Below are 24,093 nucleotides of genomic sequence, written 5' to 3' on the forward strand. Positions count from 1 at the left end.
TACTACGCCAATCTGCCTCGGTTCTTCTCCGGATAATCTTATTTTCGATATAATTTTTCAAATTACTGTTTTCATTGTAATTATTTGATTTTCCGCGTTCCAACATCGTATATTGTGGAAGGTATATAGGTAGGTTCCCTTTGATGTATATCGGTCCCAGTACGACATTCCTTTTGAAAATGACCAAGTTCATACTTAGACCAAAACGGAGAGAAGACTTGCTAAGACTATTCGTTGTTTACATTGACATCTTCAAGGCGCTGAATTAACTGAATATGGATCCACTTAATTCACCTTAACGCGCCTTGAAATAGTCTTCCAATGCGTCAGTTTCAGGATATAACAGTCTTGGATTTGGACAGTTATTACAGTGGCGTTTAGTTGACGTCTCAGTAATTCGATATATGTATATTCAGTCGGTATGATATCTCAGCATTACTTCGAGCGCTGCCCGGGTTTCGATCGTAGGTTTTCTCGTAATCCACAAAAGCTATACACAGCGATAGATTGCACTTTTAGGTATTCTGTACCATCTGCCGAACTATAGATCTGCTCTAAGTTCCGGAACTCGTCAAGTTGTCGGTCTAGACGCTTGATGACAACTTTTAAGAACACTTATATACGTGAATCAGGAGGTAGATCTTTAGATTTGTTTTTAGCACCTTTCTTAAAAAATAGTATCACCTTGCTTACTTTGTTGAATGAGTCACTGGTGCCACTCTAATATCGTCTTGGTCACCGTCCGAGCGACTCGCTTTAATGGTTCGTGAGATTACTAACAATGTTTTCAACTGGTTTCTCCTAACGTGGAAAGTATTGCCCCTAAAGGTTTTCTATTTCATTGACGACTAAATGGAGATAACGACCAGGGGAGGCTATATGTGCTAGTTAAAGAGTCAAGTGTGCACATAAACACAAGTATACTGTCTGTTCTCTCACTCTCATAATCCGACACGACCAAAAAGATTTTTAATCGCAAGACCAGCGGCTTTGGGTTGCTTGGTTTCATAGGTAAGGGACTATACACCCGTCCAACTTCAAGAGGTACCAGACTTTCACGGCCGAAAGTCCTGCCAATTTCTTATTGTTCCGATTAATTTGAACCCACTAATAAGGGATCTGCAGCCTTATAACATTCAGTCTATGGTATAGAAATATTAATGAAACAGTTTCAAATATTTTATTGTATGTATATTCCATTCGATTCGATCCATTTTAAAGTATTTTATACAAATAGATTTTTTATGAAAAAAAATCTTTACAAATATTCGTGCCTAAAGCTTTTATGACTTACGTGCCCCACTTCTCAAATTTGCGTGTATTTTATATAGGATTCAAGAACCACCGTCCGGACTCGGGGCGAGTTGGATTGTATTGGATATCTGAACCATTATACACGAAAATGAAAAATTCCAACAATACATTCTACATTCTAATAATACAACAGGTTTTTTGTGTTTTGCTTCGATGATTAAAAAATGAGATTGCTTTGGTAAAGAAATAAATATTGAATAATATTTATTGTTTTGTTATGTATATATATACATACATGCATACATATGTTGAAAAATAACGATTTTGTCCCTTGTGCCTATAATTTAGCGTAACATGTTAACATGCGATATATTTTTGCTTATTTACTTTCCTAATAAAAAAAGATTTGAGTAAATATGTCGAAATTTTCATCTTTTTCGCTTGTTACATTTTTATCATCCAGTTAAAAGTATACCTAAAGTTATTCATTAATATTAATTTGCAAAGTTTGACCAAAAACGCTAACGCGAAAACTTACTTGTACATGTAAGTATGTATACGCTAGTGTCATGATTACATAGCTGAACTATATACAACGAAATCTTCTATAACTGTATACAATGGTAGGTTGATATGTGGACTCCATCTGGCTCGTTGATATGCACAACTCCAGGCTTACAGCAATGTGTCTGTTTCATAATCCGCTTCCCATGCGGGTGTGGAATTAGTGTTAATTCGAAAGCACCGTAAGCAGTGCTTAACAACTTCTATTCCGATTAAACATTTCTTTTTTAGTCCAACGATAAATGTACAAATTACGTTTTGCTAAATATAGTGTGTTTATTTGATACTGGTAAAGTTATTTCTAAATATGTTATAGAAGCTAAGCACCGTGTTTTACTCTTTGTACTGTGTTTTTACGTGTGTTACTCTATTAGAGTACATAAACTGTACATAAGATATCCAGATTTCAATGCGGTTTTCATTAATAAAAATTTAACTTAAAATAGGAAGGTTAATACGTATAACAGAAAGGATTTTCTTTTTATGTTTCTTTTCAATCAGATACGTCTATATATACACTTATTGTAACCGTAAGAAATCGGGACGAACAGTTAGTGTATACGTTATAAATATATATGAACATGAGTTTTGAGTGTTTGTATTTATTTTGAACTGCTACATACAATATTTGGTTATTTATTATTTATGTATTACGGGTGAAAATGATTCTTTCGTTGAATGGACTAAAAAAATTATAAACAATATTTTCAATTAATATAATACCTTTATCCATATAGAAGTATATTTTGTAGTATTTGGTAAAAGTGTCAAAGAAAAATAAAATATATGTAATCATTTTATCATACAATAATTATATTAATTTTCCCAGTGTGATTATAAACGAGAACTAACTCATAGATCTTTTAGAATTTATATAATCTTGTATACAATAATAAGCCTTATGTACAATGTATTCATATCTATATCTATACATATAATAAAATTCGAGTGTCTCTTTGTAATACTAAAATAACCGCTTTTTACTAAATGCATATATATGTATACAGGATACATATATACCAAATCCAAGCACATATATACATTTACTAAAAAAAATATTTTGGTATATGTAGATATACTAAAATATATTTTTTTTACAATTTTTGTATGTCTGTCTGTTTGTTCCGGCTAATCTATGTATCGGCCGATAGCTGATGTAATAAGGAGTAACTTAGGCTACTTTTATTTTATAATTATATATAAAATGATAATAAAGTCACGCTGCAATGTCCAAATACTGTCCAGTACCTCGCGCAGTCCTCGCAACGCCATCAGTTCTTATGCCTCCCACCAACGACTTAATATTACAAAAGCTGTCTAATATAGAAATAATAAGTTATAGTAAAATCTGCGAACTGAATAATAACTTTTTTGTTAAATTCAAACGCGCACGAAGTCGCGGGCATAAGAAGTTGCATATAAATCTAAATATAAAATGGAACTAGTAATAGTCTCATATCCAGAACTATAATAAAAAAGCGTTTCGTTTTACGTACAAACAATACAGGTAGCATTTCTATTGGTGTTGCCTACAAGGCGTAATTCGGAAGCAAGCATTGCCGTATAATTACTGATTCTGAACCTATTTAGGCTACGAATAACTGATAGAAGTGAATAAGTATGAAGATGTCAGATTCTAGTATTTCAATTATAAAATTTAAACGTCAATTAGGCAATTCTACTGAGCGTAAGCAAAACGAGTGGATTTTTTTTTAATTCGTGTCCGCTTTAGAAAAAAAAGAGAATTTAAGTACTGTTCAGTTAATTCGTTGATGGAATATCTGTTACTTTGATACGCTCAGTTCTCAGGTTTACCGCTGTGTCGTCGTTTCATAATCCTCTTTTCTTGCTGGGATTAGTGCAAAATACAACATCGCCAAAAGCATTTCGGTTTTCATCTCGATACAAATTTTTAATCGCAGAATCGTGTGATTCTTTTGTTATCGCGTTTATAACAGAATAATAAGTAATCGGTCTTAAAGTATCGACAAACACATGTTTCATGAATTTTAATATCAGTGCCTATATCAATTTGAGTTTTGTTATAATACTTTTATGGAAATACAAAACTATGCAATACGTTTCAAATAAGAATAGGGATGTCAATGACCTCAACTGATCGTGATTTAAAAAAATTACTATCCACATTTTTATATAATAATATATTTATATAATAATATATTTATAAAAAGTATAACCAAATCTACTAGCTAATCTGAGTAATAATTAGGCTTAAAAATAATATAAAACAGCTATGACGTCATAAGTTGCCGTGAGTTTTTATGAAGTTCTACCTGCATAAAGCTACAAAGTTAGTTTGTTTGTTTTATTCGTCTAACGCTAATAATTAATAATTTTTACCTATAATTGAAATCTGAATAGTTTTTATAAAATTAATATTTAAATTAAAAAGCACGAATAATGAGGTTTAAATTACCCGTTAAAATAGCAATAGCCACGGGTTCAGATTACATATAAGTATACTTGTACTTTGAATTAAATCTTCACAATATATTGTAAATTTTATATATAGGTTTTGCTCTATATATGTATATATAACTTGGTTTTTTTTTTCTCGCTGGAAAAACGCATTACGCGTTTCTCCCGCGTGAAGTCGGGGGGTATGTGGGACCGTCGGGATCGCCGGTGCCCAAAACTGTGCCCTAGTAGACCGGAATACCCACTAAAAAACCAGCGGGTGCCACAGGATCGCTTTCGTACTAGTGTGACACTTTGACGGTCAGCCCGTCAGGCCTCCAATTCCTAGGGGGGATTTCCATTCTCCCTACGGCGCCTATAGAGGGGGGGGGAGAAGGTAGACGTAGCGTTGTTTCCTCCTCCCCGGTCTTCTTCGGCGAATCCGGTCTGCAGCAGCGTCCACCTCCCGCTCCCGTTCCGCTGCTTCATTCTGCGACATGACATTTTCGTAGAAGGAGCATATTTCCGACCAGCACGCCTCGCTACCGAGCAGAGCGTTGATGGCGCTCGGCAGCAAGAGGTTTCCGCCCAAAGTCGTTACCCGGGAATGTCTCTGGGGCCCCGCAGCACATTCAGTCAGGGTGTGGTACGCCGTGTTTACTGGCGCAACAAACCTTCTAAATCCACTCAATAATAATAAACAATAAGAATATTGATGTTAAAAAAATACAAATCTCACGTTTTAATTCGATTACGACTTCCATACCCTCTTTGATCCATCCAGACTTTGATTTAAACCTATTAATTTCGCTCTCGTAAGTAGTATCTTTAAAAATTGTATATCGAATGACCTTTTACTTATATAAGATACAGATTTCCATAGTTTTTCTTTGTTAATTGATGAACTAAGAAAGAAATCCTCCGTCTTTAATTCATTAACATAATCCTAAATCCGATTTTCATATTCCTAACTTCATGTAACGATTTTATATACAAACGAACATCCCCATTTAACCCTATTTAAAAAATCCTTTTAGTGATCACCTATATTCTAAGGAATTTCTATGCGAAATTTTATCCTGTTAGACCCTCCGGTTTAGGCTTAAAGTCAGACATTTTTATCTAATAACATTTTTGAAGTACTTAATTAATTTTTAAAGATTTATTATTCAAATCTTTGTTAGACTATAAAGATTAATAATTTATTTACACACATTGACATTTAAAAATATAAAATGAAGATAAAGAAACGACATTATTCAAAATAAGTAGTAAAGTTAAAAAGAACTACACAAAAACATACCAACAAACTAATAAAAGTGTAAAATCATCTTTAAGGCTAAATACACGAAGATCGTATGTTAAATATTTATTACGATTTTCGATATAAGTCTGTACAACCGACAAATCTCAAAATTAAGGAAAGGTTACCTTATATTATTTTCCCTTGCAAATGCTATCGACGATAATGATGATAGAAACGATGAACTTTGTTCTGGATTGCTGCAAACCACTTCAGTGTTTCGTAATTGAGGGCTTACGTGACGGCTCTACGCCGCAGCTGCCTCTAACTTTCGCTGCAAAGAGTTCCGGACTATCCTCAACTTTATCTCAATCTAAGTTTTGGCACGGCTAGAAGTGGAAATAGTTTTTATTGAAACTTTTCCACAATCATAAAACATGTTTCGATGTTTCTTTTCGTTTCGTTATTACTGAGAGTCCTAAATTTGTTGTCACTACTTCGTCACAACATCTTAAATACCAATCTTAAACTTGAAATGTAAAAGGAAAATAAAAATACCAAGTTTAACAATATGAAAATACAAAATTGGCTTATATGTAACACGTATAATCGGAATTAATACTACGGATACAGATTTACCAAAGTGATTTCTGATCTTCTTGTATTTTTATTTTAGTGAATAGTTAAATTAGTAATAAAAACTTTTTGGTAAACTTTAATGGTGAATCAGTAACGGATTAATTTACGATTACCTTACCTTAATGTACAAACATGACGTTTTTAATTATTCGTTGTCTCAATGTGTTATATATTGAAAATATAACTTACTATCTAATATGAATAAATATCAAGTTAAATATAAAGCGTGCATGGGCGGCCTTATCGCATATAGCGGTATTTTCCAGCAAACCTCCATTTAGTAGTAGGGGACAAAATCAGGAATAGATGTTTGTAATAAAAAAGAAAGAGTAAAGAGTCTAGTATCGATTTATAAACCATCAGCGTACGAAGCAGGTTTAATCTAGTTGTGTTATTTTCGAATTCGTCTCCAATCGTTTGTAATTTTGCATTTTGTTGTAGCGGCGAATTTATAAATTGATAAAATTACATTTTCGCTTACTATGTACCTACGTGTTGTACATGTTTGAGGGATATTTTGCGGAAATGTAATTATTTCGTATTTATGTATTCGTCGAGGACAAATGACATATTATAAAACATATGACATAAGCCTCAAATTTCACTTCTAATGGAGAAAGAGCCTGACCAGGGCTTTGGGCAAGGCCTATCACCTGGCTGGGCTGGCTGGTTAGGGATCACCCACAATTATAGTAATTATGGTTCCGATTCGAAGGGTGAGTAAGCAGTTTGATAGTCTCAAGAACATATCATCTTAGTTCTCAAGGTCCGGGGCACAATGTAAGGAATGCTTAATATTTCTTACTGCACCAATGTCTTTGTGGGATGGTAACCACTTGCCATCAAGTGGCCCATATGTCTGTTCACACAAGTATTTTTTTTTAATAATAAATCAATAAATTATATAACTATTTATTATTGAGGAAGTATAGCTGTTTAAATAATTACTGAATGGAGATTCGCTGAGTAGACTGATAATTATCGACTGTTAACGCTTCGACACTGATTTTCAAAGGTCTCCAATTAATTCTGTAGTATTACTGGTAATGAAATGGGTTCGAATGACTTTCTCGCTGATCCAGTATCCAGTTATTCTAGAACCCGAAGTCTTGAAAAGGCTAAAATTGATATGATAGATGTGTTCTGTTTAAACTCCCGTGCTTGGGATAACGTACGAATGCACAATTGAAATGAAACGCACGTAAAAATGTTGGTTCAATGCTCGTATTCTTTCTTATCGTGTCAGAATTTCAACGGCTGTAACACTTGTGGACTATCTCGATAATTGCTAGTCTCTCTTGAGTAAAGCTGCTGAGGACAAAAGAGGTCAGAATCAACGTCATCATGTGTTTGAATGTTTGTAACTCAATCAGTCTCGAACAACTAGACGTATCTAACCTTTGATCAGCAGTGGAAAATTCATAGGCTGTTATATTGAAGATTGCGACTATTAGATATGACGTATGTATATATTTTGCCAGCATCAGAAAAGCGCGTTGACAGGCGATTTTCTAATTCATTTCGATGACATAATTAACTTTAAATTATAAAATATACAATATTAAAATGCACTTTGTACATTATGTCCATCAAAGAAGTTTAAGTTTCTCACCAGTTTCCGTTGGTAGCTTTAATTTTCTTCGGCAAATTCAATAAGTCCCTCCTGCGAGGTATTCGTTTCTATAAAATTTTGCAGAGATTTAAACTTTACCAATCAAGAAATTTAAATCTTATGTTTAAAAAAACACATTTAATAAATAAGGTATAGTACTCAATAAATGATTAGTTATGTGATATAAAAGCGAGTAGGTATGTATTTATTTTAAATTTTATTGTGTTTAATTGAAAAAATAACCTACTGAGTTCTCGATGATTATATTGGTAGAATCTATAATTCTATATTGCAAACCGTTAGAAGATTAATATTTGCATTAATCTTATTAAATTATCATTCGAAAGCGTTTGTTAGATTTGTTTTGCGTTTGTTAGACTAACGTATATTTTGATTATAATGCGTGACATTAGGGTTAACACTATTTGTTATAAAAAAAAAAAAAATTACATTACATACTACAATACTTTATAATATTTATATTATTCTTATTTATTATTTTTATATTTATTATATCATAATAAATGTGTTTATTCTATAACAAATTGTTATAGAATAAAATTATTCTATATCAAATATCAATACATTATCAAAGCTACGAATACATTCTTTTCTCTTTTTCGTTCATAATTTATTTCAGGGCACTTTATTTTCCTTTTAGTAAATGTAACGCTAATGCCGCTATTTCCTGCAAATAGGACTTAAATGTTTTAATGAAGGAACTGTTTTAGCGAAACCGTAACATCAAATCTATTCCATCGTTATTATACATCCCTCGAACGCAATAAAAGTCATTTGCGAACAAAATACTCGAAAAAGTTTTTATGTAAATAAGTAAAAGGAAAGGCGTCTTATTCACAATTTGCAATACAATGGCCGAAATGCTAGAGATGATTTCTCCTTCTTCGCATAGTAAGCATGGCTTTGGTACAATAAAAATATATTATTCAATCGCTTATTTTACTGACTTTATACTTCAAATCCAAGGCAGTAGATTAAATATACATAATAGGTACAGTATGTAAGGATAAAGTAAGTCTAACACATATAGGTTGAATATGAATTGATAATTTTATTTGTCTATGAATAATCCTGTAGTTTACGATTGTGATGTGCCAGTTATTGTAGAGTGCATTGTTAGTAAAGCCGTTAATTTAAACTTTATATAAATTTAAGTTTTATCTGCAAATGGTATAATAAGTGAGACAATTGTGTCAAGAAGTAATCCTGATAAAGAAAGACGACATACTACGTCAAGACTTCATAAACTTTGGATATCAAATGAACATGCGAAATTCATGAACGGTGAATAAAATATACTTACCAATATTATGTTAGCGAAATGTATTCGATTTTTGAAAGTACTAATTTTGACACATATATAATTTTTAGTTTCCATAATCGTGATCCCCGTAAACGTCTCGTGTTAAGTGAGGCCAAATAATAATGTCGCTATGCAATATGTTTCATTCATATTTTCTATAATTACATTGTGTAATATGATAATGCATGGTAAGACTACCTGTAAGTAGTAGAACTTTTGCCTTGATAATTTTGAAGTGTAATTTTTTATTTTTTATTTTGGATGTGATATTGTATCTAATGTTGGTTGTCCTAATGAAAATAAAAAAAGATAATTTTTTTTAAAGTATTGGATGGATTATTTTTAGTCAAACCGATGCTCACGCATTTTTGTACTAAGTAATCGATGTCGATACCGTAACGATAACAGACGCTACATAATACATAATACGCTACGACTTCCTTTCGAGCAGATTTTCTCGAACAACTTTATTTTTCTTATGCAATATTGTAGATAGGTGACGAGTGCCACAAGGTCCTGATCTTATGATAGATCCAGCCCTTGTGATTATACAAAATAGTGTTTGATCTTATTAAAAATATCTAGTTTTCGTTTTCGATATATATATTGTAGCACCCGCAGCGACTCCAAATGGGTACAAATTATTAATAAAACATATGTATATAGCACTTAGGAACAATGCAGCTTTAACAAGTAAAAATAATAGAATTACTTAAAATATGAAAGTGCTATGTTGATTAGTTAAGACGTGAAAGCTAAATAAAATATTTCGTATTTATAATATAAGACACAATATGTCAGATAAAACTAGAAACTAAATGAGAAAACCTTTATAAATAAATGCACCCGCAGCTCAATATAATAAAGACGATTTCAAGAATAGCAAGAGCGGAATACAAAATCCAATAAGAGTCGAATATACGCTTCAGGAAATCAATCTTAAAGAACGATGGTAAGCGTTCGCCATTATTTAGATGATATTGTACTCGGTGTTGAAGCGCTTGAGGGTTGAATCGAGCGGTCAAGGAAAAACATTTCGATACATCTAAGCCTGATTACCGAATGACGCTGACCTAACGGTCGCCGACCGAGTAGAAGTTTCCTGTCAGCTTATGTCGAGAAATAATAAAACAAATTTATGATTTATTTCTGTGATATGTTTTAACTTTTGATGAGATTGTTTTCAAATAAAATTTATAAGAATCTAGCTCACAAACGAGACTTTGATGATTGATTTTAACAATATATAACGTTCAATAATAATTAACAAAATATCAAAAAGCATACTTAAACTTTATTAATATGAGTAATTTCTTTGTTTCTTTGTTTTCTAATATAACTATAAAATATTTTAAAATTTTAAAATCTGTGAATGTTGTGTACACATTAGAATGTTACGAAGTGATTACGAACATAATTATTAAAGTAAATATAGTATTGTGAAATTTATCTGATCCGGTCTGATCTGGACGCGGAAATACTGCTGCTTTGATTTGAATCAGTTTGTTCCAAATTTCCATTGACACCAACACCAACGCCAACACCAACACCAAATGCGAATGATAAGTAAGCGCAAACGGATTACTTAAATGTATGTTACTATCGCTCCACAATCGATATTTGGCGATGCGATGCTTTATGACTATGTTTATTGCCTCAGGAGGAATTGACAAGAATTCATCTTTTCATTGTCCACTTTATTGTTAAACGTTATAAGATCATAAGTTGGGAAGTTTCAATATACCTTTATTTTTTGAATGGTTCATTAAATACATACATATATCCACTCCAAATTTATCTCGGAGGGTTCAAAGGTACATAGTCCCACAATTTAACCTATCGATTAGGGCAATGCATATTCATGTCTGACTCTTGAGCTATTCTCGCTTCTATTGCTAGTAAAACATAAGTTTAAGACATTGACAGACACAAAAGAGGAATTGTTTTATCAAGTTAATATCATAAAACAAATGAAAAGTAAAATGTATCGCACAGAAAAATAAATGCTTACAATCAACACTTATGTTTATTAAATTTCTCACATGTATATTGTGAACTGGTCTATTACAACTATAGTAATACTAGAAGAATACGAGGAATTAATAAAATTGTAAACTTTTATGAAAATGTAGCACTCGTAATAATGTTTGAATTTATGATTGACACAGCAAAACTCGAATCGAAGTCACGTTAAGAGGATAAATATTGGGTATGCACTTCGACCTAAGGATAACATCAAATTCAAACGTTCGAAACCTACTTTAACACGGAAAATAGGACACCGTCAGCGTTTCTCGATTTTAACAATGAATACTGTAATAAGAAAAAGTTGTCAAAATTTCACCCTATGAGGAATTTTCAACTTTTATGGTAATAAACTATGACTGACGGCTATAACGATTGCAAATAATAATAATAAGATATCATAGATGAGCTTGTCCTAGAGAATCGAACATGGGTATGTTATATGCACTTTGTGTGAAAATAGAACCCATTTCGTGGCCTCACACGAACTTTGAACAATCTAGGTTACAAAGTTTATCTTATTACAAGAAACTGTTGAGGACAGTCGATCAGATGTCAAACAGAAACGGATGGTATCAACTATATTATCCGTTTTTCGTTTTAAATGTAATATATATATTTACGAAATATGTTGAATTTCTCATTTTAAAATATTAGCTTATACTGTAAATTGCTCTACTTTTTCAATTGATATATATATTAATAATAAATAAAATATCGCAGCATAAACGTTAGAAAATTCAGCCAACTTACTAGTATTAATAGATTCTGCTCAAATTGTATATTTTCATAGTCTTTTTTACGGAATATAAGCTGACACTGACGCTGACACAATGACACTGTTTGTCTACGGAATAAAAAAAGTGTTCAGACTATTTATAATCTTGGGTATTTAGATTGGACACTAAACAACACTACAAATTTCGTTCCATGTTTAGTGTCCAATGGTACAATGGTTATATTCGTATAAAATTTTGTTAAAAGAGTTTTTTTTGCCAATTATTTCTAACATATATTCATTATGTTTAATTAATCATTAAATCAAGTTTACAAGTACATTTTCGTACTTGAAAAAAATGTGATTTTGATTTATATTTATTATTTTGTTATCTGAAGAGAAATATGATAGATTTTCTGAAACTCTTTATAATATAGATATTTTATTTTACAGACGGGCGATACTCTCCAACCCAGATGTCATTGGCCACACACCGATAAGCGCTTTGTTTGAAAATGATTTTTGGGGAACGCCGCTCACCGACCCCGGTTCACACGGATCATATAGACCTTTATGCGTCGCCACATATCGCCTAAACTACATCTTCAGTGGATTTAAGCCGTGGAGTTATCATTTTTTCAATATCCTGCTTCATTCTATAGCGACTGTGCTAGTAGTCACGACCGCACGGCGGCTATTACCATCCCATTGCAGAAGAGTCGGGACTGCGGTCGCCGGTTTGAGTTTCGCTGCTCATCCAATACACACAGAAGCTGTGGCCGGAGTGGTCGGAAGGGCCGATTTGGCTGCCTGTAATTTATTTCTTCTCAGTTTCTTATTATATACAGAACACGTACGGCTCCGAATTGATAATCAGAAAAGGAAATGCCGACATAACATTAAGAGTAACTTATTACGTCACCAACTGACAACGAATAATCAAAACTTTCGACTGAGCTGCCACGGGTTGGTGCAACAAATCATGATAAACGTTCGAAGGCTGCTGAAAGCTGGTAAAGCGGGACCTTTGAGAATACTGAACGCTTGTGAAGTAGCTACTGATGCAGTGAAACTCAATAAGTGCCAGTGTAATGGTAGTGTTAGTGAAGATTCAGGTGAACTGTTGCAATGGTGTACATTAGCGGGGACTCTTATATTTGCTGTGGCGGCTACCCTTTGCAAGGAGCCTGCCATAATGATTGTTCCACTCTGCATATTTTATGACTTTTTAAAAGATACCCGGCAAGAGGAATCTTATTCAAAGGTAAGATGCTCTACATTATCTAGCTATATGTATCTAGACTGAAAATAATATTATATAATCAAACCATAAAGAAGGTAAAGCGTCGTAAAGTTATGAGAAATCGTACCCGAAGAGTTCGAGATTGAAGGGTTTTTGCTCGGAACTATAAGAGCGGTTATATGAAATAGATATTGCTTCATATTCGTATGTTACCCTCGTTCCATAATATTTTGAATTTATTCTTGACTATGTACGTTTTGTAGGTGTGAGTCAGTATAAACCACGTATGAACGTATCGCACGAACATTTATTTCGAAAATAATTTATTAATTTTTAACAAGACAACGCTCGCTGGTGACATTTATTATAGGCTTTTATACTTTACTATTCCTTAAAAGTATGTCACGATATAAGTGTTTATAAGCGAAATAAAAAAATATATATATCGATTGTGTTATTATCTTGAATACATTGGCCGTATTCCATGTGATTATTTGTGGTTTGTTATACAAGTATCTCGAGTTATATAAATGAGAGAACGGATTTTTTGTTTCACTTTATGTTACAAACAAAACTAAATTAGTTACTCTAAAATTTTCATATTATAAGTATATATTTTATCGATTTGCGAGACTTATAAAGAAAGTGCCCGCCTGGGTAATTACCACCCTCACAACACTTATTCTACCGCTAGGAGGAAACACAACTTTGTATTGTTGTGTTCCAGTTTGAAGAGCGAGTAAGCCAGTGTAATTATAGGCACAAGAGATATAAATAAAAAATTATTATTCTTATTTATTACCTATATACTTCTTTGTAATAAAGTTATTTTAATTTTAATTTAGGGTTAGTAGCGTGGTGGCCTTGTAAGGAATGGTTCATATGTCCTATATATCCTCTAACAGCACGAATGTCTATGGGCGATGGTGACCACGTATATTACAAATAAGATAAAACCAAAAAGATATACTGATGTAATAACAAATTTATGCTTTTCGATTTTTTCCTATACTTGTGCTACAAGATATTGCTTCTTGCCAAATTTCACGACTAGGTCAACGGGAAGTACCCCATAGCTTTTGATTCCCTTTGCGAATGTATGGGAAATGCGCCATAAACGGCCATATTTTATGATTACGTAGACTTAGAGGTTTGATTTTACACATTTCCAAAGGACCGCAGAACTCAGTACTTGGTATTCATTTTAACTTTATATCTTTACGTGTTCCCGAGCATAAGGGTCTTGATGGACCGACAGACGCCAACAGACAACAAAATGATACTCTATTTAGGTTCCTTTTTTTAAAGGTACGGAACCCTAAAAAAGATTAAAGCTTCAATTTAATCTATGAAGATTTAGCTTTTATCTAAATTTAATCCGTTATGGTTAATAAAAGTGTTTTGTTGTTAGTTTCATATCAAACTTCATGCCGAAAGGCTTAATTATATTGAAAGGATTAACGTGCATTTGGTAGCATTTGGTCAATATTCAATACGGATTATGTTGTTATTGTGATTATTATTGTAAAAATCAATACAAAGATAATTAAGAGGTGTTTTTTTAATACCTTACTAAATAAATAATGTATTTAAACTGAAACATACGAAATATGATACTATGAAACACTTGAATCACGCTTGATTCCGGTCCCAAAGGATTCCTGTGGAGTTTGTTTAAATGTGAACAAAATTATTTTAGTTTTTTAAAAAAAAGAATACTTACAGTACTAAGAAGTATTAAAGTTATGTATTAGGTTTTATATTGATTTATTTTGAAAATTTTATTTTCAAAAGAATATAAATATAATCGAACAGTTTTCAATGCAAAAAGAGATAAAATATTATAACCTTATTTGTGGGATATTTGAAACTTTATTAACAGATTGAATATCATGCGATGAATATAGACCTGAGTGAACAATATAAATATCGTATTGTATCAATACAATTATGTTTGTTTATGTTGATTACAGAACTCTGAAATAAGGGAAAACAGGGAGATTGTTTTTCAGGACCAGTTAATTAAATCTAATTTCCGGGAGCAGGTAGCCGTGACGGAAATATATAGGTAACGACTGCCACTTTGCAAGGTGGACACGGGCTGTTGCTAATAATAAAACTAAATTCACAAGCAAAACAAGATAGAAACGAGTATATTATGCGTATTTGTATTATACACTAGATGTGCCCGCGACTTCTTTTGCTTTTCGTTCATAGCCTAAGTTAATCATTATTACATCAGCTATCTGCCAGTGAAAGTCCCGTCAAAATCGGTCTAGCCGTTCCAGAGATTAGCCGCAACAAAGAGACAGACAAACAAAAATTGTAAAAAATGTTATTTTGGTATATGTACCGAGTATACGTACATATGAATTCAGTGAAAAGCGGTTATTTTAATATTACAGACACTCCAATTTTATTACATGTATAGATAGATTAATTACAGTGTCAGCATATAAATGTCCCACTGCTTTGATCAGTACGCATATGACAAGTTTTCTTAAAGTGTTAACCCTCATGGTCGAGCACGAGATAAATTATAAACACAATCTGATTACATTAAACTTTATTAAACATTAAAAAAATGCTTGGGTTTGAACGCGCCACTTTCATTTAAGATTTACGTGATATAATCATTGGGCTATCTTGGTTCTAGAATTTTCGATTTTAAGTTTTAAACTGAACGGTACTACGGTTAGCAAATCTTTTACTGGCTACCTAAAAAAAATTAAATAAACCAGAATGCTAAATTTACTACGGTGTCTAACCGGATTGCGCTAGTATGTCGATGTCCTGCAGCCGATATCTTTTTTTAAATATAGAACGAAATAGAACGTGTTGAAATGAAATGTTAATTCATAGCATTTTATGGAGGTCTGTTTACTTATGATCGATGCAGGCGTGCTGCTTGTATTAATGAAACAATACAATATTCATTCCAAAAAGAAAAGGGCATAACGGATATTAAACATATAGCACATAGTAACTATTTAACATAAAAAATGTTATTTAACATTAATCTACATGAATAAAAATATCATGTATTTATTAAGTAGTAAATTGGGCTGAGAGATTTTTTATACAAGCAATACGTTAATGCTTGTATAAAAAATCTCTCTTCCGTCTAATATAACGCCTAACCGTATATCCAGCCTAATGACACTATTCTCATAATCCACTCGCTCCTGTCACGGACTTTAGTTCTATTTTCAAAATTAAATTATGAATTTTAACATTTTGCAAGGAAACATTAACGTATAAATGAAATAATGGCTAAGATTTGTCGTTGGTGTCGAAGACTATTCTATGATGATTTAAGGTTAATATGTGCTTTTATCGTTACATAAAATTATTTTTACTAATAAACTATTTGTAGGGAGAAACAGTTACATTGGAAATGTTCTCTTTCTGACATCCTAAATTGGCATTTGCAAGAATAAGACAAAACATGTACAATATTTATTAGTAACGGGATAAAGCTTGGGATTAACTGGTAAGATTAATGATTAATTGTAAACTAACATAAGTACTTGTATTTGGTACCTACTTAACTACGATGGACGATAAATGACTTAAATGACATTTGTAATATTATAGTATCTATTTAATTCAAAAGCAGACAATTAATCTTTATAATATTTGTTAGTAATCCTCAATTTTCAGTCACAATAATAAATCCTTATTGAGAAATTGTCAAGAAAAGTTTACCAACTTTATTTTAATTAAATAACCCCTAAGCTATCTCTTGCTACAATAAACACATTACCTTATTAGACAATTCTAACATATTTTTAATTAGCATTTTTTATAACTCGTAATTCAAAATTGGCAAAGGTTTGAATATCAAAATTTTTTATTAGCAGAAATTACATAAAACTAATTGAGCCGAGATGATTTGAGATACATGAGAGCCGAGATGGCCCAGTGGTTAGAACGCGTGCATCTTAACCGATGATTTCGGGTTCAAACCCAGGCAGGCACGACTGAATTTTCATGTGCTTAATTTGTGTTTATAATTCATCTCGTGCTCGGCGGTGAAGGAAAGCATCGTGAGGAAACCTGCATGTGTCTAATTTCAACGAAACTCTGCCACATGTGTATTCCGCCAACCCGCATTGGAGCAGCGTGGTGGAATGTGCTCCTCAAAGGGAGAGGAGGCCTTTAGCCCAGCAGTGGGAAAATTTACAGGCTGCTAATAAAAAACATAAAACTATAATATTATATTTCTCATATTTATGCCGATTAGGAGAATTTTCTAATATAATTATTTATTTAATGTTGCTCTTTATTTTTCTACTCATTTCCTATAAATAATAAAATTAGTACATTTTTATCCATTATTGTCGATATTTATTTCTATTATATAACTAGGTAGCACACGTGTTGTATGAAATATGAATAATGTAAGCAATAATGAATGAGTATTAATCCTTTTCAACATAAATAACTGATTATTTTCGCTAAATAAAAATTGCCGTTCACACTTTACAATTTTATTTACTTATTGAATTTTAATATAGTAATTTTAATAAACAACAAATATCACTACTTGAGAAATATAATAAAATAATTTATGTAACGTTTGCGTGGGTGGTATTGTAATATATATAATAGTTATTTATATAAATAATGTTAAATTCTCACAACAAAAACAACAAAATCCTGTTGATGAATCCTCGAATTTTCTACTTTTCTATCCTGACAGGTAGTTTTATATACATATAAAACTACTTTCGACTTATAATAATATTCTTATTAACAAGAGAAAAAATAATATGGGATTACATATATCACATACATAATCGTATCGTGTACTATACAAAGTGACAAATCCATAAGTTTTTAACCTAATTCTACTCAGTCGAGTGGTATTATTGATGAAGTTATCGAGAAAAAAATACCCTCCTTTTTTCTCCCATTACTTTGAGTATAGATTTCATGCGTGTTTTACCATTCAATAGTTTAAAATAAAAACACGCAAATATAATAAAATACGCAAGTGTATTTTGAACTATGTGAACAATTCTCTCACTGAAATATATTTTTTTGTTTATTGTTGGCTTAAAAAAATGTTGTTTAGTTTTCTAGGCGGATATCGCAGGATATTCTTTTAAGCATGGAATGTCGACTCACATGCAGTCAAACTGACCTTATGTTCAAGTGGTGCGCGGCGCGCTTCATTCAGTCAATTTGCAGTAACTGAGACGCATATAATTGCAAAATAATAAAAAAGTGGAATTGATCGGATGTTATTTGTAAATAGGTCAATCATTATAAATATTCAGACAAATATTTCATCGGTTAATAACAAATGAAATGATTGTATATATTTTTAAATATATTTTTTTTATCTTATTATTTATTGGCGATTTCTAACCCGATATTTATAATACGATTAATATATCTTAGCATTTTTATTTCTTTCCATCTTGGAAGTCTGAGATTTTTGGTAACAATCGAACAGTTGGTAGATTTTCAATATTCAATAAGGGCTTTCTTTCCATGATTAAAAAAGATTATGACTTTAACTTGACTTTGAAACAAGCCTTGCCTTTGTAATGTTGCTTGATTTAAATAAATTTAATCATTATTATTTATCTTTTAATCTTAATATAATTTGTACGACATGTTTATTCATAATATTTAGTCTAGATTACCTGGTTCATAGATTTTTGAAGAATTTCGTAATAAAACTCTTACAATACATATTAAAGGGAATGCTTACTCTTACAGTCTGTTATTATCCATAAAAATGTGTATAAGCATTCAAATAAGATGGTCTTTCTAATGACCCTATAAATTTTATGTTTATAGAGTGAAGAAATATCTTAAGGTTAGGTAGATTTTTATGAGGCGATCGTGTTAGTGTTACAACCTTAATACTTATTTTTACATTGCTTCTGTTCAATTCGAGTGAACCTGTTAACATTTATTATACGATCTAAATACATTGATGTATACCATATACTTATATTTAACACATTTAAATAAAGATAATTCCTTTTAGTATATTCAGAAAGGCATTTATTACAATAAATAGGCTCTTGAAAATGTAAGAAACGTCGGTATTTCAAAATAAATAATTCGTGATTTTAATAAAACTATTTGAAACTAATTTAAGTCAATTGTTAAAAACACGAAGCAGGTATGTCCCTTCTATAAGATCACGTGAGTTTTAACCATAGAATGTGGTTTCATTCCCGTGAGTCAACCCCGGGCAAGCAACTCTGAATTTCATGTGTTTAGTTCCTATTTATAATTCATTTCGTGCTCGGCGATAAAGGAAAACATCGCGAGAAAACGTGTACCTATGTCGGATTAAAGTCTGATACATAACTGTCTATGTGACCCATCAACCACCAACCCCCGTTAGAGCAGCGTGGTGAAATAAGCTCGAAATCTTTTCCTTATTATTTTTTACTTATACTTTTTATTGTTAAAGAATTGTTTATTATTAATCCTAAATGTAATCTATATTCTAAACTGTTTGTTCAAATTAATATATATATATTAATTTTCAACTTTCCTTGAATCATAGTGCCTTTTAATTAAAGAAGCTAGTAGAGCCGGTAAAGTGTTAATCAGTCTATTTCTTAATTAAATAACTTATGAGTCTCAAAATGATGGAGGTAATTAAACTTAATATTTTTTCATATTACAACAATATATTCTACAAATAAACAAGATTTAAATGTTTTAATACGAGTATAACAGGAATAAATTCATTACGTTTCTTAGCGCAAGCGTGGGTCATTTTATTGTTCGATACCAAAGATGCAAGTGTGTATAGGTTTTTAAATAATATATCAGTATGCAATTATATAAATGCATATATATTTTAGACAATGTAATTAAATAATTAGTATACATCGGGGCCATAGAATAATAAATGCCTCTATATATATATTATTGTTGTTAAAATTAAGTTACTTCTTTCTTTGTTTAAAGCGAAACATTAAAAGGAATTAACATTTATATTTGGAATATCGTTACGTTCTGGTCTAATCAATAATTATAACCACTTTCATCATTCTCTAACTGAAGAGACTCGTTTAATATAGAAAAAAAAAAATACTATCAGATGTTTCGCGTTTCGGAGATAGTTGTAGAAGACAATGTCTGTCCTTTTTCTTGTATAGTGTAAAGCATTTTTACTTTCACTCGGTGGTAAACTTTCACTCGAGCTTTGTGGAAGCCCGTCTGGTTAGGTTAGGTTTCCACCCTCGCAACACTTATTCTACCGCCAAACAGAAATACTTAGTATTGTTGTGTTCCTGTCTCAATGGTGAGTAAGCCAGTGTAACTAGCATCTTAGCTCCTAAGGTTGGTTGCGCATTTGCAATGTAAGGAGTGATTAATATTTCTTACTGAGCTAATGTCTATGGGTGGTGGTGACATTTACCCGTCTCCCTACCTATATTATATTAAAAAAGTTTACACTTTAAAAAAACCACCCAAAGTGACATCCTGTAAATATCGCAAAGCAAAGGCTTCCCTGAGGAAAGGGGTTCGGAGTTTGATTCATAACGCGGACTGGTGGATGTGTGAAGTCTAGTATCCATTGATTTTTGAAATTGGAGTAATTATTATAATGACTAGTCCGTATTAAAAATATGTGCATTATTTGTATGTACTGTAGTTAATTATCATTCATCACTCACTCGATCACTCATATTCACTTATATTGAAGTGAGAACACTCAATTTAATCGTAAAACATCTTTAATAATATATATGAATATGCACATACGTGTAACCTTTTAACTCCAATTTATGAATAATTTATAAAGATTATACTTACTCTATTTCAATAATACCACGAGTCAACAAGTCCGTAAAATAATACTAATATTATGGTAACCTCATATAATACAAAATGATATTGGCATATTGCGTATTAACCAATTTAGAAATAATATTTGCTCGTTATAATTTAGAATTTAATATATTTAAAATTAATCTTACACTGATAAAGAAAATTAATTTGAATGCTCGATGTGGCTAAAAGTCACAGGTTGTAATTCGAGCAAGCTCCATTTGTAAAGTTCACTATTAACATCTATGTCGGTGGTGAAGGAAAACACGAGTAAATGGGAAACACTTTTATGGGTGGTTTTTTTAAGCCTCAATTTATAGCTAAGTAGTAAACGGTCTGGCGAAATGAGCTTCGCAGGTTCGAATCTGACCCCATTCGCTATTGTCGTACGCAATACTAATGCTTAACGCGTTGAGCGTTAAGGAAAAAATTGGAATTTGGTAATTTCTTATTAACACGCATAGTATATTAGCAAACGAATGTCTTTAAGAAGCCAGTGGCATTGTGCATATTTTCGTTTAGTCAAAATTGCTTGAACAGAAATTGTGTATTAAGGTATTAAGTGCGCGTGGTATCTAACTGTCATTTTTATTTTGTTTTATCACAATATCATCACGTGAAAGTTTATAGATTCTTACGTTTGACCTTACGTAACCCGCGGCGCACAGAATTATCCTTATTGTAACATTTTATTGCCACCGACTTCGCAAGTTTATGCGATCTCATGCAATAAAGTGATAAAACAGTTAGCTCGCACAACATTACCAACTCGCGTTAGATATATTGACGCGAACAAATAAAACAGCCATTAGAAGAGCAAACTTGCCCAATGTTTTGTCTTCTCTTTTTCATATCGCACAAAAATACAAAATAGTGTTATTTTCAAAACACGATTGGCAAAACTCATTCGTTGTAAAATATTTTCAATGGTATAAATATCGTATCGATAAAATATCTATGACAAAATACCGGAATCATTATTCGGAGATAAGATTAAGCAATGGAAATTTTTGTGGACCTCTAATTTCCATGATATCGTTTTTAGGCTAAATAAATGTACGTTTAGTCAAATGAATATCGATTTCCCTTCGCCTTGCCCTCGGCTCATTTACCCTGCATAAAATTAGTGTTTGGACCTTTTCGCGGATGGCGGCCAATATTTCTCCTATCTTGAGGACTGAAGCAATTTCGTGTAGCTCTCAACATTAAATTAACATTTGGGCTTTTTCAGTCCTCGCTTGCCCTCCATTCTATAACATCCCCGGCCCAGTATATTTCAACGGTCGCGTAATTTGTGGCGCGTAAATGTTCTGAAATTGGTCATCCCTTTGGTTGAGGTGAATTTATGGCCTTCTCGGTCGGTCTGTCGAAAGGGGAATTAATAAGACCCCGTCTAATGGTGAAACGTACCCTTACCATCAATTTGAATGTCCCAAGATCGCAGTGGACCAATGAAATGGGCTTTCGGATCAGGAATATCTCACTCATAGATTTTATTATATCTCATTTAATATTACATTGGATGCGATATTTATGGCTTCTTTCCATTGATATTTATCCTTTCTTTCTCTTTAGTAAATATTTTATTAATTTATTTGAACATTTTATTATTAATTTGTATATTTCACTCGTGTTACAGGTTTAACTCGCTTTTATAAAATTAATTCGTGATGTAAACTGTAGAAAAATTAGTTCTTATGTAAAGAAGTTTGATGTAAAATTTGTATGTGTAAAATTTATTGTGATAATTAAACATACTTAAATAAAATAAAGATTGGCAAACAACCTTTACGAAAAAATAGAATGGTAGACGAACAAATGAATACGACAAACATTTTAAGTATTTAATCCAATCAGTGATATTGTTTTATCTCATTTCTAATAATGTTTTAATGTATCTGTTTTCTTATTGTTAAGACTTATTTCGTTTACAAAGCCAAAAGTCAATCGTAATTCACACAATTTTACAACATCGTTCAGACAAACAAATCTGGCTGTAAATAATAGTGCTTGAACGCCTCCTTGTCTCGAGCAAAAGAATAATGGTATTTTCTATTTCGTTAGACCGGCTATGTATAGTTACGTCCGCTCGGATGGCTGCCAGCTGCGACGGTGGCCGGACGCGCCAAGATCTAAAGTTAAGTGTCGCTAGAAACGTCCACAATTTATGTCCCCTTCACACGGCTTGTCACGTTTTGAGTGCCACTCTAGACACAGGAAAGAATGGTTTAGTAGTCAGCGAAAGAACAAATATTTACAACTTAAATATTGTTACAATCTATTGGATCACCAATGTATGGAATAGTAAGAGAATTAATCAGTAGACTTTAAAGTACCATTTACTTCTATATATTTTTATATAAATTATATATTATAATAAGATATTTGTATGAACATATTATGTATTATTAATAATAATAAAACTTAGTTGACACAATTGTTAGCTCCTTCCATTTTTTTATTCACGTTAGACGTCTTAAATCACTAAACTCCCCCTGCTCTTCCATATTTTCGCACCCCACAATGTCGTTTAATGGCTATTGAGCAAATTTATTGACTTTCTTGTCATATTCCAATCTTTATGTGCTTCGAAAATTGGTCGAATTAAAGGTAAAAATGTGTTTTGAACAGCGAAACGTTTACTATATATTACGCTTGTTATATGATATGTAGACTATGAGATCGAAAGTCACGCATAAAAATAACATATTCACTTACTCAAAGTTGCATTACAAATTTCAAGCAATTATAGACTAAGTTTTTTCTAAAAATTGTATCATTGTTTACAAATTAGGAATCAGGCCTAAATTTTATCGATATTTGATCGATAGTAAGGGAGTCTAGATAGTTAATCTAGATAGTGATTCTATTATAATATTTCTATAAAGAACAATATCATAAGGTTAATTTTATCTGTTCGAAGTCGAACGGATTGCTAGTATTGTATAATAAGGGAGTGCAAACAAGAATTAATTAGGGCAAATATATCAATTGAACGAAATAATCATTTAGAGTAGCGGTTTAAATTATTCCGATACATATGTATTATGAGTCGATCAAGTACATTCAGTAAATTAAACGCTCACGTTACAATTAATAACCTAATTAGCGTTGGCTGAGGTGATTACTAACAAAGTTTTTTTTAAGCGAATTAAAGCGACTTGCACGTGATCCGAGTGCTACAAAAACGCCTTAATTCTTTGTAAAGTTGTTCACTCACGTATGCACCTATTGACAA

General features: G+C 31.9%; 1 protein-coding gene across 1 annotated transcript in view; it reads left to right on the top strand.

Annotated features, from left to right (window-relative positions):
* The window catches only part of LOC125066283 (protein O-mannosyl-transferase TMTC1-like), a 112,283-nt gene that overhangs the window by 10,195 nt on the left and 77,995 nt on the right, over positions 1-24,093 (top strand). Inside the window, exon 3 of the mRNA XM_047674305.1 lies at positions 12,251-13,061. Coding sequence (XP_047530261.1) covers positions 12,251-13,061 — 811 coding nt within the window. The remainder of the gene's footprint in view (positions 1-12,250; positions 13,062-24,093) is intronic.

The sequence above is a fragment of the Vanessa atalanta genome, chromosome 9 (assembly GCF_905147765.1).
Source record: "Vanessa atalanta chromosome 9, ilVanAtal1.2, whole genome shotgun sequence".
NCBI lineage: Eukaryota > Metazoa > Arthropoda > Insecta > Lepidoptera > Nymphalidae > Vanessa > Vanessa atalanta.